Here is a 16,006-nt window from a genome sequence, read left to right as displayed (position 1 = left end):
GCTTAGTTTTTCGAACAATACTTTCTTAATATTTATCACATTGCATTTATTCTAGTTCATTGCATAGGTCCCACACTTAGCTACATAAATGCTAAAACTTTACTAAATTCAGCGCTTGATTAGTTACTTATCACTGCTGGAACAACTGGCACGTTTACATTTTATGACAGAAATTACTTGCCAAAAAATAAACTTAACAATTTTCTGCAGTTTAAATAGTTGACTAAGCTAATTAAGACATGCTTATTCTGGAAAAAATGTTTTTAAATCCTGGCTTCCGATTAAAAAAATGCCTTTTCTTGTGCAGCCTGAACTGACGTTTGGGCGAGTAGGTATGGGGGTTCACTTTAGAAATAGCACCACAGGAACACACGGGCATGAAATGTAACCTTTCACTTTGTTTAGCCACGTGCTGTTACATATAAGTGTAGACCGCTTATAACGTAAGTCGCCGGAGTCGTGAATATCTGAACTATAAGCGGTACCGCACTATAACCAAAACAACGATTTTCAAGCTCTGCACGTATGCAAAACATGTAGACCAAGCAGCCGCGCGTATCCGAGAATCGAAGCGTGCGACTGGGAGTTTTGCATCCGTTTAAATTTACGAGGTTAATGTCCAAGTACCCACGATCTTCGCATGAAGCAGATAAAGTAATAATTTTAAAAAAATGACTCAGTTTCACCCGGAATTCGAAGCACCAATTGCGATAGCAAATTAATAGAGAGCTATAAGGAGTAGGGATAGTAGTTTTATAGGCTGCATAAACTTGGACACATTCGCTTACTAACTGAATTAACAAGCATGGTGTCAGCGCGCACAAGCAAACATGAATAGACTCGATGATCGCAGACAACCACTGTCAAAGTGCGGGCGTGGGGAAACGCGGCCGCCGCAGCGAGCGAAGGTTCCGGCGGTCTATCGCTTCAAGGGAAACTGAGCGGCGTAAGCACAGCGTATACAAAGGTCAGAGCCGTGTAGAGATCGCTTTCGAGATACGGTGCGCGCGACAACACCGACAGCCGGCACAGGCGCGAACGCATTTGTTGGCAGAGTAGAAGCCGCCCCCACCCCTTCCCTCCCGTGCTGCCTTCCCGCTTTGCTCCTTTCGCGTGGGAAATTGCGTCGCCAGGTTCCCCTTGCACCCGGTTGCAAGATACGCATTTGGTGCCGCAGCACAGTGTCGCCTCCCCTTACTCCCTCCCATACCCCCACCGCCTTTCGCGCGATGGAAGTCGCGTTTGCTCTCCGTGAAGGCGCGCGTTCACTCGCACGTACGGCGCGCGGCGATGATTTTATCGCCCTTGGACTCATGTTCCACGTCTCATGTCCCTCCAACGCATCGCCCTCGTTGATCTCCTTTCCTATTGGTGGGCGCACCTCGTTGAGAAGCGTGCTCGCTACCGCCCTTGTCGGCGAGATTTTCCCTTGGAAGCCGCATTATAACCGGCATGTCGTCTCACGCGGCTGCACTGTAAGCGGTATGCGTATAGATGGAGGGCTATGGTAAAATTAACGGGAGTCTGAAAAGACCGTACTATATCCGGTCCTGCACTATAAGCGGTTATGTTACAAGTTGTCTATACTATGCACATTGCCGTTTGTGGCAAATAAACCTCTATTTGAGAGACCTGCGCTTGTGTCATCGTGTCATTTCATGTCCGTGTTTTTATGTGGCACAGTATCTAAAATGAGCAGTCTGTAAAATGAACAGTCATAAAACGCATGCATTGTCGGAGTTTTGTTTCAGAACATTTGTTTCCGAGCTGACATTTTCAAAATCTGAGGAATCATTTTGTCAAGAATGTAAGGCCTGGTATGAGCAACTTTACTGATATAATGGCGTGGCAATATAACCCGCATATATAGCATGTGATATAGCACGGCGTGGCATATGGCATACATATACCTAAATATATATGTAACCTCACTCCAATGAAGACGGCAAAAATTCGCTTGCAATGTCCTTGTAATTCCTATCGCAATAAAATTACAAGGGCAAATCTGTACAACACAAAGGGCAGCGACTTGCTATTGGAAGCTTGAGCTGGTTGCCTAAGGACAAAAACATACCGGAGGAAATATTCGCAACAAGATGAGGCATGTGTATGCTGTAGCAAAAATCCGGAGACCCCCTCAGCACATGGAATGCGATGGGATTTACCCAGTGAGACCCGCAGGCAAACGAACACTTTCAAACGGTTCAGTACACTTTCCAGATGCATTTGGATTTAAAGTGGATGGAGGCATCAACCGGTCAGCAGTCAAGACAAGCAAGAGACGTCTAGAGTATCGGTGGAAAAAAAGCAGGGAAGAAATACTGATACGAACGGATACAGGCATAGGTAGCAGTACAAGGTAGAGAAGTTTTAAGGAAGATAAAAAAAGCATAAGATGTATATGAAAATGCTAGAAGAAGCATGTATAGCATACCTGATTAACTCAAGCACGCTAGGTGACTATTTGTCACCACCTCGTTTCAAAGGGGATGCGAATGATTGTCATCATCATCAGCTACGTTTAGATCCAACTGCTTGTTTGGCTCCCCCGGTGTACATTGAAAAATTCCAGCTGACTAGTCAAAATGGAGCTATCAGCCACAGGCGACTTCTTTAATGTACTTCGAGTCGACGACATCACGCAGGCGAGTTGGTGCGGAAACGTCAGAAGCACCAGTGCCATGCACGCGCGCTTCGTTTTTACATAATTTCTGGCTTACCCAAGCCTACATTCACAGTAAGCGTGTCCCTTTTACTAAGGGGCCCATCACCAGCTCCTAGCATAGTAAACTGGTCTGAGCATAGCACCAGGTCTGAGCATAGTGCAGTGCATAGATCATGCGGTAACAATCACGTGGCTGAAAAACATCTCAAAATTCAAAAATACTGCACGCCCTTCTCGAAGGACGACCACCACTTCTTCCTTATCTGTTAGCCCCCCTTATCTGGCAGCTGGTAGAGGTGGCGCTAAAAAGGTAGCTCGCCTTTTCGCATCATGGCTTCTACAAATTTCATTTCCTTCTATCTCGGCTACTACAAGACATCTGTGAAAAAATATTCGTGGTATAATGCTCCCTGAACGGCATTTTACAACTTCCTAGTGCATAACTGAAATTTCCGCGAGGCCTGGTGAGAGTTGCTTCTCTTCAGTGTACCTCTATGAAAACTTCGCCTTGCCATAAGAAAGCACTGCAGGACGTTTACAAGGGCTGAAGCACAAAAAGTACACTTGTGCTTGTTACGATTGATTGTGGTTGCAATTAGGATGAAAACTGAGCGCAACACTGTTGTCTGCATTTTTACATAAATATCAAGCACACACATTTCTTTCTGTAGTCATCTTATTGCTAAAAGGCGATGCTTCTTGCAACACATTTATGTACACGAGCCTGGTTTCATGTTTGGTACATTCGATAGCTTCATGTCTGTTGAGAAATCACTTTAAGGGCACTTTGTATGTGCATTGTTTATAAGCAAGAGATTATTATGAGATTATTATTATTATAAGTAAGAGATTAAGCAACCAGTGTTCATAACACATTGCAACTAAATATTAATGCAAAAACAAGCATTCATGAATAGTCATCTCCGCCCTCCCCTTACCTAACTTGAAAAAAAAAAAAATGAGAAAAGAAGAGTTGCCCAAAGCAACAAGAAACTGAAAACAAGCTGACGAATTTTGGGAAAATAAAAATCAACATTGCTGAACCATACACTGCACAGGTGAACACTATTTACAAAAAGAGCATGCAAAATTACTAGGAAGTGCAGTCAAAGAGTTCAGCAGAATATGTGCTGAACACAGTGATTTACCGATGGGCTTGTTAGATCGACAACATTTAATCAAACATTAAAGACACACAACAGACACAGCATTGTATATGATGGAATAGTTAGGCCAAAACACCTGTCTGTCAGTGCACACACAGAATGAAAATCATGGTGATAGCTATAACAGGTTTATGACCAATAGACACAAACTTGTAGGCTGCAACCCGAATTAGGCTTGCACACTGGTATAGTCAGCGACAGTCAGGTTTTTGTTTTTCGGCATTGACATAAGGTGTATGTTACATTGGAATCCAAATAAGATGCACCAATGCATGCATTGCTGTGCATTGCTGCTCAAAGAATCAAGGCCAAAGAAAAACGTTTTGGCACTAAATTCGGTGTCTAAAATTCACTCCTGCATTGAGAGCTGTGCGATTACCTAGCACACAAGCATTACAGATTGGCTATCATTATAGTAGTGACAAAAGCAAAACTGGCCAGGGAACAAACAAAAATTGCATGTGGCATGACACTGAATTGTCGGTGCACTGGCCAACAAAGTGCAATTGCCATTGTGCCCACATTGCACTTTCTAAGCACCACACCATGGACAAACGCATTGCCATGTGCAAGCAGAACAGTACACTGGCAATAGCAACAACAACAAGCGTTGAACACTCCTCAGTTGTACGCTTATAAATTATCTTTACTTTAGAGACCATGCCCTCACTTATAACAGTAACGACAATGCCCTTCATTGAACACTTCTTAACTGGATGCACATAAGTTATCCTTGTCTTACGAAGGCGCTTTTAATAAGTCTTGCAATTTCTCACTGAACACAGGGAACAGTGAACAAAATAGAAGGTGACTAACATGAGAAAAAGTGTGGTTAAAGTGATAAGGGGTTGCACACTCAGGAGAAATCCTTGTACAGAATTTGTTTCACAGAACACATACCAAATACAAACTTGCAAACATTTGCCTTAAGACAAGCATTTGTGCGTCTAAGTCCGACACTCTTCAATCAAGTCGAGATCGATATCTCAAATGTCTGAACAACCCCCAAGTTAATGCTTGTGCGAACAATGTAAACCAATGACGGGAGAAATAATTCAAAGGCAACAACAGGAAGACGAAGAAAAATAGTGCAGGAGGCTTGCTCGCATATTTAGACGAAAGGTTCAACAAATTGGCCTTGCATAGACAAAAAATGTCAGCGCCTTACATGGAAGTTGCGAGAGGAAGTACGAGCAAAAACGTGAGGAATTTGTGCAGTATAAAGGCAGACAACGTTGGGACTTCACACTGAGTGCTTTGGCCTCAATAAATTGATTTATGCTTTTTTTTTTTTAAGTATAAGGAAAATGGACAAGATAGCCATCTTTCAGATGACATCACCGAACCACACATTTCATTCCAAAATATAGCTTTTCCACGTCTGTGTTACAAACTTAAGGCATCACGGCATCACCTCAACAAGCTCTGAAGAGAGCACTTCTCCGTTACTGCACTATATAGTGTATCGCAGGAACTGGTGAATGTAAGTCTTATCTTCTGGCAGCCCCTTTATGTGGTTAGTCATATGCCAACTGTAGATGTGTCAGCGGTGAACCATGGCATTGAATTTCTCTCAGTTTCCCCACCCTCGTCAGGCTAACATTCAAGAAAATGTAACTTGGAGAGCTGACCTTGTCACTTTTCATGGCCCCTTTCAGAGGGCCAATTAAACATCCAGTCATTGTGTGAAAAGGCCCTCGATGTGGGAGCCTTTGCCAGCACAGCTGTTGTAGATACTATTGAGCTTGAACGTCTGCAACATGTGTCGTGCCTGCAGCTGACCCACGCAGTGCGCAGCAGCATAGTTGGTTAAGCCTAACAACATTTTAGCAATGCACACACAGTCTACCACCCTTGATTGAGAGGGCATGCGATCTATCAGATGACGAGGCTCGTGACCTGGATGATTGTTCAGTACTTGGGCACGTTGTGCTTGTTTTTATCTTGAACAATGAGTGTGCAGCAGGTGTAGTAGTGGCACTCATCTTGCCTCCACTTGAACATAACTTGAAACCTCTACAATTAAGCCTCGTTTTTGACAACCTTAACAACCCCATGGTGCCAAGCGAAGCTTATTCAGAAGAGTTACTTGCGGTCTCACCTGGCAAGTAGGGTGATCAGCACTTTGTGGCTAGAGAGAGACTGAGAAGGCATTGCTTTTGTGGCTTCACTGTGTAACATCAACCAAGTAAATCCGAGTGCAGTAACAGACAGTTAGCCTCTACCATTAAAATGCACAATGAAAGCCTCCCTTACAAACAGCATGCACGTTTAGGGCCACTCGGCTTTTCACTTCATGCAAGCTTGGAGCCATAGTAACAGCCGCAGACAACACATGAAATGACAAAGAACACATTGACGCAAAAGTATATTGCCTTTTTGTACCACACACCAGGATTGAGCAGAGCGCATTTCTCTCAATTTGTGTGATTCAACACAGCTAAAGAGAAACATTCTCAAATGTGAAAGAGTAAATAACCTTGCCTGTAATAGTCAGGGACACCAGAAATACACCGGATTCTGCATTCAACCAATAGCAACCACTTCCGAAAGAGACAGTTAAAAGTGAGGTGAACAATAACAAAGGGACAAGTGATCCTAAGATGGCTTCCCAGGCACACAACACGTCACGACAACACGCACTCTTAAAACAGATGTCCAAGTGGAGATCATGCCACAGACCAAGAGTCACAAGGAAAGAAAAAAATAAGCTAAAATAACTTGTAAGAGCACTACGCGACATGTTATGCACTGCCCTGCCAGAGAACAGAACAAATGCAAGAACACCGTAAAGTACAAATCCTAGGGCTGCCTTTGTCCAGGGCAGTCTGACTAGGCCGGTTACATTTCTTTCGCCGCCTATGTGCACAGGCACGATGTCAGCGTGCGTCAGCAGCCACTGTCCCAAGAGGTCAGCACAGGCGAGTGACATTTGCGGCAAACAACATGGCTTGGGTGAACTTGATCCTACTCCACGTGGTCGTGGCTCTTTTTCTTTTGTATCCTGCGGATGATTGCACGGCCACTGATCTTGTGGAAGATGACAAGCGATGTGGTTGAGATGTTGCCCATAAAGAGGATGAAGAAGATTACCGCCGACACAAACACCTGCAGTGGCCATGTGAGGAGAGAAAAAGTAGCAGACATCAGCGTGGACAACCACAGACCCGACATCAAGAAATGGTACTGAGTGACAACTGTAATGATACATCTGCAACCTGAGCACTCTGCAATATCAATGTCCTCCAGTATCGGAATATGCAAGCCTAAGAGGAAGCTTTAGCTCGGGGGCGCCTATCTAAATACATGAGAAAGGAGAAATCTTTTTTCTCGACAACCACTGCACCAAATTTAGTGAGGTTTATTGTATCTAAAAGAAAAAGTAAAAATCTAGTGACGCTTAGAAGCAAATTTTTTATTTAGACTGTCGACATTTTTTATAAAAATTGTCAAAAATTTCAAGTTCTCAGAAAATGAAACTACCAAATTTAGAACTCGCTCAGCAATGAAAAGTGATATTGCCATTCTGTTAACTGCATCTAATAGTACATCTAAAGCAGACAAAATTGATATATATTACACATGGCTCTAAAAAAAATGCATAATATGTGAGCAGAGCTTTTGCAAAACCCTCGTAAACAATGCAACAAATTCATGTAAGATATAAATTCAGATATAAAATTTGTCTGCTTTGGAAGATCTAATGGGTACAGTTTACAGAACTGTGATACAGAATCTGCTCTTGGTGCAGAGCTACGAATTTTTAAACTTCGTGCTTCAATTTTTTTCAAACTTACACGAATTTTCATAAGTTCTTTAAAAAAAATCAGGCCCTAAAGCAAAATGCCACTTCGAACAGTCCACTAGAACTTAACTTTCTCTCTCAAATCCAGAACATTTCATTAAAATCGGTCCAGGGGTTACCTGAGAAAAGCGTTCCTGCGTTTTACATGTACTTGAATAGGCGGCATCAAAGTTGGGCCCGAGCTAGAGCTTCCTCTTAAAGGGGCCCTGAACCACTGTTTACCGAAGTGGAGAAAGACATTTGAAGTGTAAATAGGCTATTTCAGAAATACTTTGCTGCAAGAAGTACTTCAATGCGTTCAGCAGAGGCGGAGTTATTGGCAATCAAACACAGCCTCCGCGGTGCGCCCGTTCCTTCTTCAATGCCTTGCACTGCGAAGGCTATGGTGGAGTGGGGCAGGGCCACAACGCTCCGCCTTCGGAATCTCACTGTGGCGCGTAGTTCAAATTTCATTTTGGGTGCTAACGTAGATGCCACGACTTCCAATTTTAGTGCCTACGATGCGCTAAGCGTAAGCCAAACGCGGTTGTCCTCAGTGAGCCGCAATGCGCTTAGCCAGTGGACTCAAGGCGGCACCCCGCGGCGACCGCAGTGTAGCTGACCGCAGCCGCATATGGGAATGTGCTTTATTGCGAAATAAAGCACCCAGAAAAGAGTGAGGATCATGGCTTCTGTTGAAACGAGAGCCTTTGAGAGAAAGGTGACCTCGCGCTCCGCTTGCGAGCTCCATGCACCACGTACGATAGCAAAACTTGGTTGAGATGTTCACAGCAGTGTATTGTCACGTAGCAGTGACGGTGAACAAAACAGTCCTAAAACTGTGAATGACAAAACCGACTCTTTATTGGGCGAACCTCTGCCCACAAAAGCAAATTACACTCGAAGCACAACGATAGCGGCGAACACAGTCGGCGATCGTCAAAATCTGATCAGTGGGTCAAGCGTGTCGGCTTTTATACACGAGTCATCGAATGTTCCAGAGTAATCGCTGGTGCCGGCGCGTTTGGAAAACTACAACACAATTCCTGTCGTGCATTCATGCAAATCAGATTCCACAAGGTTTGGTGACAACGGACAGCAGAACCATCGATGACATTCGAGAAACTTCCGATACATGCAGACGTGACCAACGCTGAGCGATAACACTTAAAGACGGTGAAATGTGGTCACCCAAGAAAAGTTACACAAGTACATGTGTCAGTATGCTACCCGCGGAGGGGTGGTTCAGGGCCCCTTTAAGAGGAAGCTTTAGCTCGGGGGCCCCTATCCAAATACATGGGAAAGGAGAATTTTTTTTTTTTTTTGTCGGCAACCACCGCACCAAATTTGATGAGGTTTGTTGCATTTAAAAGAAAAGTTAAAATCTAGTGACTGTTGGTAGGGAATTTTCGATTTAGGCTGTCAATTCTTTAACTAAGAATTCTTGAAAATCACCAATTTTATGAAAACGAACCTACAACATTTACAACTCTAATTCAGTAATGAGAAACCATATCACAATTCTGTAATTTTCATCTAATAGTACATCTAAACTGGGCAAAATATGTATTCAACATGGCTCTTCAATAGACCACAAATATTTGAGACTTTTGCAAAACCCTTGTAAACAATGTAAAAACTTCACATAAGGTGAAAAGTAATAAACCAAATTTGTCCACTTTGGATACTCTAAAGCAGGGGTTCTCAAGCATGTTCGTTCCGGGGAACCCTGCTAAGCTCCATGAAGCACCAAGGACCCCCCCCCCCCTCGAATTAACCGAATTAAAATGTCCTAATTAAACTAATGTCTAATTATCCAGAGTATCAAGAAAACAACAAATGAATGCTTACTACTTCAACACGCTTTTATTTACTGAATGCATCAGAAAATCTTGCTTCTATTTTGCACAAAAGCAGTGAGGAATCTGAAATTCTTGTCATCTCATGACTGATTAAGGGCTAGCAGCGGCGAAGGCCTCGCAACATCCTTCGCAGTGCGGCCGCGGCGCGCATCTTATCTGCAGACACGCTTTTCACTACCGCGCACACATCCGGTTATTTTTCGCTAGGGAGCTGGTCGCCAACAAATCGTCCGTCCATCGCGATGTAGCCAGTGCTCTTAATCTGACATTTTTGCACTGAGTCAAAGCGCAACTACTGCTTGCCGCAACCGCTGCTGACGAAAACGCGGCCGTTATCGACGTGATCATGGACGGCGACCTTGCGATTCAGAAGGCAAGCGGCCAACGCACTCACCAAGTCAAAACGAAACTACCATTTGCTGCAGCAAGTATGGACGAATCCGCAGTCGCTATCGACGCGATCATGGATGGCGACTACGCAGTTATAAAGGCACGCAGCCGACGCGTGCACCGAGTCAAAACGAAACTACTGTTTGCCGCAACCGCTGCGGACGAAACTATGGTGGCTATCGACGTGATCACAGATGGCGACTACGCACTTATGGAAGCACGCAGCTAGCCGCCATCACGGTTTTACGCGCGGCGATTAACGCAACAATAAGCGTTTTGAGGGCACAAATAAGCACAAAGCATTCCAGCGTTGCTGTCAGTCACGTATCGCGTACGACTGCAGATGAGGACCCTAGCAATGTGGACTGCGCCGCTTCGATTTTGGACACTAGCGCGGTTTTTGCTCTTTCGCGGCGCGCATTTATGGTGCTCTCCGCGCATTTACTTTTTTATTCCTCCGACGTCTGTGCGCACGCTATCGGCACCTACCCTATCTACAAACGATAGAAATGCCCATGTTGGCACGTTACGGCCTCCGAGATTCAAGAGTGAAAGCTTAGGCACGCTGCCCGTTTTCGAAGGTTGAGTGGCTACCAGCTGCTTGCGGATTTATATCGCAGTTCACGCACTGCCGTTACGTGCTGTGATGTGCTTTTTGACACTCGGGCATGGGTAATGGAAGTTCTGTGGATCGAGCACACCTCTTGTTCGCCGTTTTAGACATTTAATTGGCGAGCGCAGGACCACGGAAAATTTATCAGTGGCTCACGGAACCCCGAGCTTGGGCCGCGAGCCACTGATAAATGTTCAGACACGGTTTCCGCTGGTGACTCTGGCAATGCGAACTCTCATTTTGCTTCGGTTGAACACTAGCGCCGCTTTTGCTCACATACATGTACATTTACGGCGCTCTGTGCTTGCCTCGCTCCAAGAACTGTCCGAATTATTTGATATGAGGCCAAATACGGCTGAATTAACAATAGTCTGATGTTATCAAATACATAATACACACACCTGTCGGGACCAGAGGACGAGGAGGAATTATCTGATTTTCCGAACTAACGAGGGTTGAATTAACGAGATTTTACTGCACCACCCACACGGTAAGGTGTGAAGCCCATGTTATGGGCCGATATAAGCAGTCTGACAATACATTAGTGTCTATGGAAGGCTGAAACTGCACCTTTATTACAGGGAAAAAACATAACTTTTGCCTATAACCACTAAATATGGTTATGGAGGAAAAGCTTGGACAATGATAAGTAAGCAGATCACAAAAAAAGTCGCAGTTTTCGCCCCAAAAGCTAAGCATCGAAAGCGATAGCAAGTTAGTGGACAACTATACAAAGGATAGTAGTTTTATCATTCGTATAAACTTGTTAACATAGGCACACTAACTAAATTAACAAGCATGGTGTCATGCGCGCACAAGCAAACTGAACGAATCTCACTCGACGACTGCGGAAACTAGCGGTCGAAACGATGGAGTGAGCCAGCGCAGCAGCAGCGAGCGAATTGAGCTTCGTGCCAGCATTCACATCAACACAATCGTAGCCGTGAAAACACAGGGAGGGTGGACATTGCTCCCGCCGCAGAACGCCCCCCCCCCCCCCCCCCTCCCCCCGGAGCCTTCCATAATGGCGGGACCGCGCAGCCACAGTAAAGTGTGGCTCCACTCCACCTGCCCCCCTGGAGACTTCCGACTCGGCGGGAGCGCGCGGCAGCAGTGAAGCGCGGCCCCCCCACCTCACTACCCTCCCTCCGGAGCGTTGTGCGTGTCTGGAAGAATGTGCGCTTCCTTCCCGCTTCCCACCCTTAAGTGCGCGAGTTGCGATTGGCGGCACACCGTCACATGGTTTCACGGAACCTCACGTCGACGGCAGAAATTCGCCTAGAGTGTCCATATACAGTAAAACCCCGCTGTTATGTTCCCGGGTGCTGCGTTTTCCTGGCTGTTAAGTCGTTTTCAGCCGGTCTCGGCATAGCTCCCATAGGACCCAATGCATTGGTAACCCTGCTGTTGCGTCGCAACTGTGGGAGGGACAATTCCCACATCATGCGCTGCGAACTGCCAAACCGCGCCGGCCTGAGCAGCCATGTATTTTCGGTTTTCGACAGCAAAAGCATGGCCTTTGAGATCCTAAAATTGGTTTTGGTACATAGCTGTCGATAAAGCTGTCACCGCGCGCCATACGCTGAATGTGCAGGTGAAAGCGTGCGAGGGTCAGTCGACGATTACGGCTCTCACACACGCGAAGTAGAAAGGCAGGGCGGAAGCGTGCTTCTTCTGTAGCGCGCGAGGCACGGTGGAAGGGTTTACTCCGGCGGCGGCCATGTGGGCGCCGTGTACACTCTACTTGAAAGTGATCTGCAACGTGGAAAAAGTTAGCTTGTAGCTTTGTGTGTGCTGTGCGTTCTCGGCACTCAGTTTGTGTTAAAGCGATAGGGCCCATTCACACTTGCGACTAGGCGAGGTCGCGCAACCTATTGTGACTGGCGACCAGAAAACTACTCGAGACGAACGATGTTCACACTTACAAATCCGACCGACGAGTCGCTAAACTGAAATGTATCACGATATCTTGAAAGCTATCCATATTGGGGACAGAGTCTAGGCAGTGTTGGTGCGTCGACGGCTCGGAGCTTTGTATGTGCTGTGTGTTCTCGGCACTCAGTTTGTGTTAAAGCGATAAAAAGCACGAAGGTCAGATCACTCACTGCTGCTGCCATGCTTTCTGACGCCCGTGTTTTGATAGTGAGTGTCCGCGCTCATAGAGTGTGATGTGTTCATGCTCGCCTGCGCGCGCTGACACCATGCTTGTTAATATAGTTAATTAGTGAATGCTTACAAGTTTATACGGACGATAAACCTACTATCCTTACTTTGTATAGCTGCTGTCCACTAATTTGCTATCGCAATCAATGCTTCGGCTTTCGGGTGAAACTAGACTTTTTTTCAAGCATAAGAAACAAAATAAAATTGTATGCAGTTCCTCACTACTCTCATTTATAAGTTTTCCAGTTTCTCAGCTCTTGCGTTTCCCGGCTTTACGTCTTTTCTTTTTTCTTTTCTTTTTTTTACGGTCCCGTGAAAAACGTATCAGCAGGGTTCTACAGTAATTGCCATCGCAATAAAATGCAATCGTGTGAGCTCATTCTTTGCAAGGCCAGTGCCAACACGAGTTTAAAATGTTTGCTCACCTGCCACTCTGTACACTCGGGGCGAAGGCTGAGATGATACAATGTATATGCATTGTACAGCTGGAACATCTGCGAACACAAAATACACAAAGGTAAGGGCAGAAAAAAAAAAAGAACTCTTGCACATTGCTATCTTCAAAATCAAACCGAATCAACGCGTTTGACATCCCAAAGCAACACACGCGCTGTAATCGGGGAGACTACAATTACCTTAGGTTACCTGGAGTTTTTAAATCTGCCCATTAATTAAAGTAAATTAGTACTTCTGCACCCTAACCCATCGAAAAGCAGCCAACACGGACAAGAATCAAAGCCGCAACCTTGTGCTCAGCAGCAGATTGCTATAGCTGCTGAGCCACCGTGATGCATGTCATTGCTTTCAACAGCTACAAAGCACTGAGAAATCCTGCGATTGTGTTACACAATACAATAAAGTGTAAACAGAAATTTGTAAAGAATATTTTCTTATTGGTCAGGATATTTCAGTACAGATAAGAAAAAAGCATAAACAGCCTTACGAGATATGCAATTCCGGACAAACTAAAAAAAAATGCCACATTTTCCTAGTTTCTTGGAAGGTTTCGTGCCATAGACCTTTCCAACAAGAGCTCCTGGGTGTCGCAATAATGCCCTCTGGACTGTTGCAACTACGTGTGAGCCCACCGCAAAAGCACTGCAAAAGCTTCAGCACACGCCTCTCTACTGGCGCGCAAACATTCCAGAGAGGAGGTGCAGTCTGCACCCAATGGAAAGGTCTATATATGGTACAACTGACAAGAACACGTGCTGCGTCAACTGCAGTGGTGCAATGCCAGTTACTGATGAGATGCAATAAGCGTTACACCCGTAACGAACTTGACAAGTGGCAGTTTACTCACGTAGGCAAAATACAGGAATGGAAGCAGGAAGGAGAGTCCACGCCACATCCAAGACCGAAATCCATCTTTAATAAAGTTGAATAAAACATGAAGCCGTTACGCACACATTACAACCTTTAAGAGCTACTAAATGACAAAGTGAAACAGAAGCAGGTGCATTCTTCTCTGCACACACTCCAACTGTGTGTATTACACACGTCCATAACCTCACAAAGTGTGAACCAGAAGAAGCAAAAGCATTCGTCACACTTCGCTTTGTCTTTCACTGCTAGGAGATTCAGTGCTCTCCCTTTCAACGGCTGCCAATTTGCGTTTTACTCATGTATGTTCAATAATCTAATACATATGTGTTTGCTGGGATCCCCATACTGGTGAGTTAGCTGACATGCTTGATAAGGTTCAGAATATGGCAGCTCGATTTGTAATAGGGAATTATACTAAAAAGCTTAGCATGACAGAGTAAGCTTAAACGAAACTGGCAGGATTTAAAAGACCACAAAATGGCTTTAACATTTTTTCACAGCATATACTATATTATAAAACAGGTATAAATACAGTAACGTATATCAGACTGCCACCAATATATATCTCGCAAAGAAGAGACCATAATCTGAAAATTTAATTTCCTTTTAGAGGTGATGTCTTGCGTTATTCATTTTTTTCCTCGCACCATAAGAGAATGGAATGCTATTCCATCTGCAAATGTTTACATAGTATCCAATGAAGATTTCTACTGCACATTGTGCACTTGATTTGAGTGTCAATTACACAATATTAAATAGGATCTATGCCCCCTGCTGTAGTGACAGTAAAGGCAAAGCAGGTACCAAATAAATAAATATTATTGGCACATTGCAGTTGTGACAGCTGCTGCAGCACAAGGATGCTAGTTATTACTATCAAGTTCAGGACAATAGTTTTGCACCCAGTGTATATTATATGTAGTCTACAGAGGTTCAATTTCGGCTTGTCCATAGGTTTGCCTGTTTCTAATAGCCTAGACCAATGGCTAGTAATCATTAAGCTGCCACAGACAATGAAAAACTTGCAGTTCATTTCGAAAGCATTTTTTACATTGAGAACCTCTAGCTAAAGAAGCCCGGCTGCATAAAATTCTGCACTCGAAACCTCTACAGCAATATCAAAATGCTAAAGGTTGAGCATGGTTACAGCAACAAAGACAAACTATCTCTGTTGCACAGCCTGTCAGCTATATTGATCAGCATTGCAATTCATTTCGTAAATATACTATGTAAATAGTTTTCTGTGTGATTAGCAATTCAATGGCATTTTCAGTTGCCTAGCATTTCCCTCTTTATTGCAGTGTTGCAGCCAACTATACAAAGTAATCAAAATTTTGATTTCAAAGGCTGGGTTGACTTGTTTAGACTATGACAGTGGCTAGAAAACTTTTATTGACTCAATCAACAATCTTTGGCAGTTGTTGATGTCTCACTTCTGTAAATAAATGAACAGCAAAGACTTACGAGTGACTTCTATCAACTGTACAACCACTCTGTCAGAGAAGAATTGTGCAATCCGATGACAATGTGCACTTACTGATTGTAATGTCCATATTATGGCTTTCACCCAGGGCTCGAAGCCTGTACAGGCATCCTTGTTGGTAGTAGAACTGCCAAAACTGGATTATACCTGCCCAAGGAAGGCACAATTGTAAAGTCCAAACAAGGAGGACAGTGCGAACTGAAAGCAGGTGCCAAGAAACAAGTGATCTACATTCTGGTTATTAAAATATGCCGTGCAAGTGTATTCAAAACAGATCAAATTACTAATTTTTCGAATCCATAAACATTGCATCATGTTACTACGCATCATTTTCAGGGCTCAACCCTTTTGTCCCCTGGAGAGCATGGATCAACAACACCGAAGTTCCAGAAGGAACACAAGTAGCACTTCTGTTTCTTATGTATATACCGGGTGTTTTTAACGTTAGCAGAATTTTACAAAAAATCACCCTTGATGTATTAGCACAAATCCACTTATTGAGTAGGAATACTAAAGTGGTACACATTACTTCCTCAAGAAATCAATATGCATTA

The 16,006-nt window shown here is 44.3% G+C and overlaps 1 protein-coding gene across 1 annotated transcript in view; it reads right to left on the bottom strand.

The window, feature by feature from the left end:
• Positions 1-3,820: 3,820 nt before the first annotated feature.
• Positions 3,821-16,006, bottom strand: part of LOC119446174 (ion channel TACAN) — a 32,557-nt gene continuing 20,371 nt past the window's right edge. Inside the window, exons 8-11 of the mRNA XM_037710531.2 lie at positions 15,507-15,599; positions 13,947-14,011; positions 13,069-13,137; positions 3,821-6,939 (exon numbers count right to left, since the gene is read on the bottom strand). Coding sequence (XP_037566459.1) covers positions 6,799-6,939; positions 13,069-13,137; positions 13,947-14,011; positions 15,507-15,599 — 368 coding nt within the window. The 3' untranslated portion in view covers positions 3,821-6,798. The remainder of the gene's footprint in view (positions 6,940-13,068; positions 13,138-13,946; positions 14,012-15,506; positions 15,600-16,006) is intronic.

Source organism: Dermacentor silvarum, chromosome 3, assembly GCF_013339745.2.
Source record: "Dermacentor silvarum isolate Dsil-2018 chromosome 3, BIME_Dsil_1.4, whole genome shotgun sequence".
NCBI classification, from domain to species: Eukaryota; Metazoa; Arthropoda; class Arachnida; order Ixodida; family Ixodidae; genus Dermacentor; species Dermacentor silvarum.
Note: the sequence above shows the minus strand (reverse complement) of the source record. Positions and strands in the feature narration are given on the sequence as shown.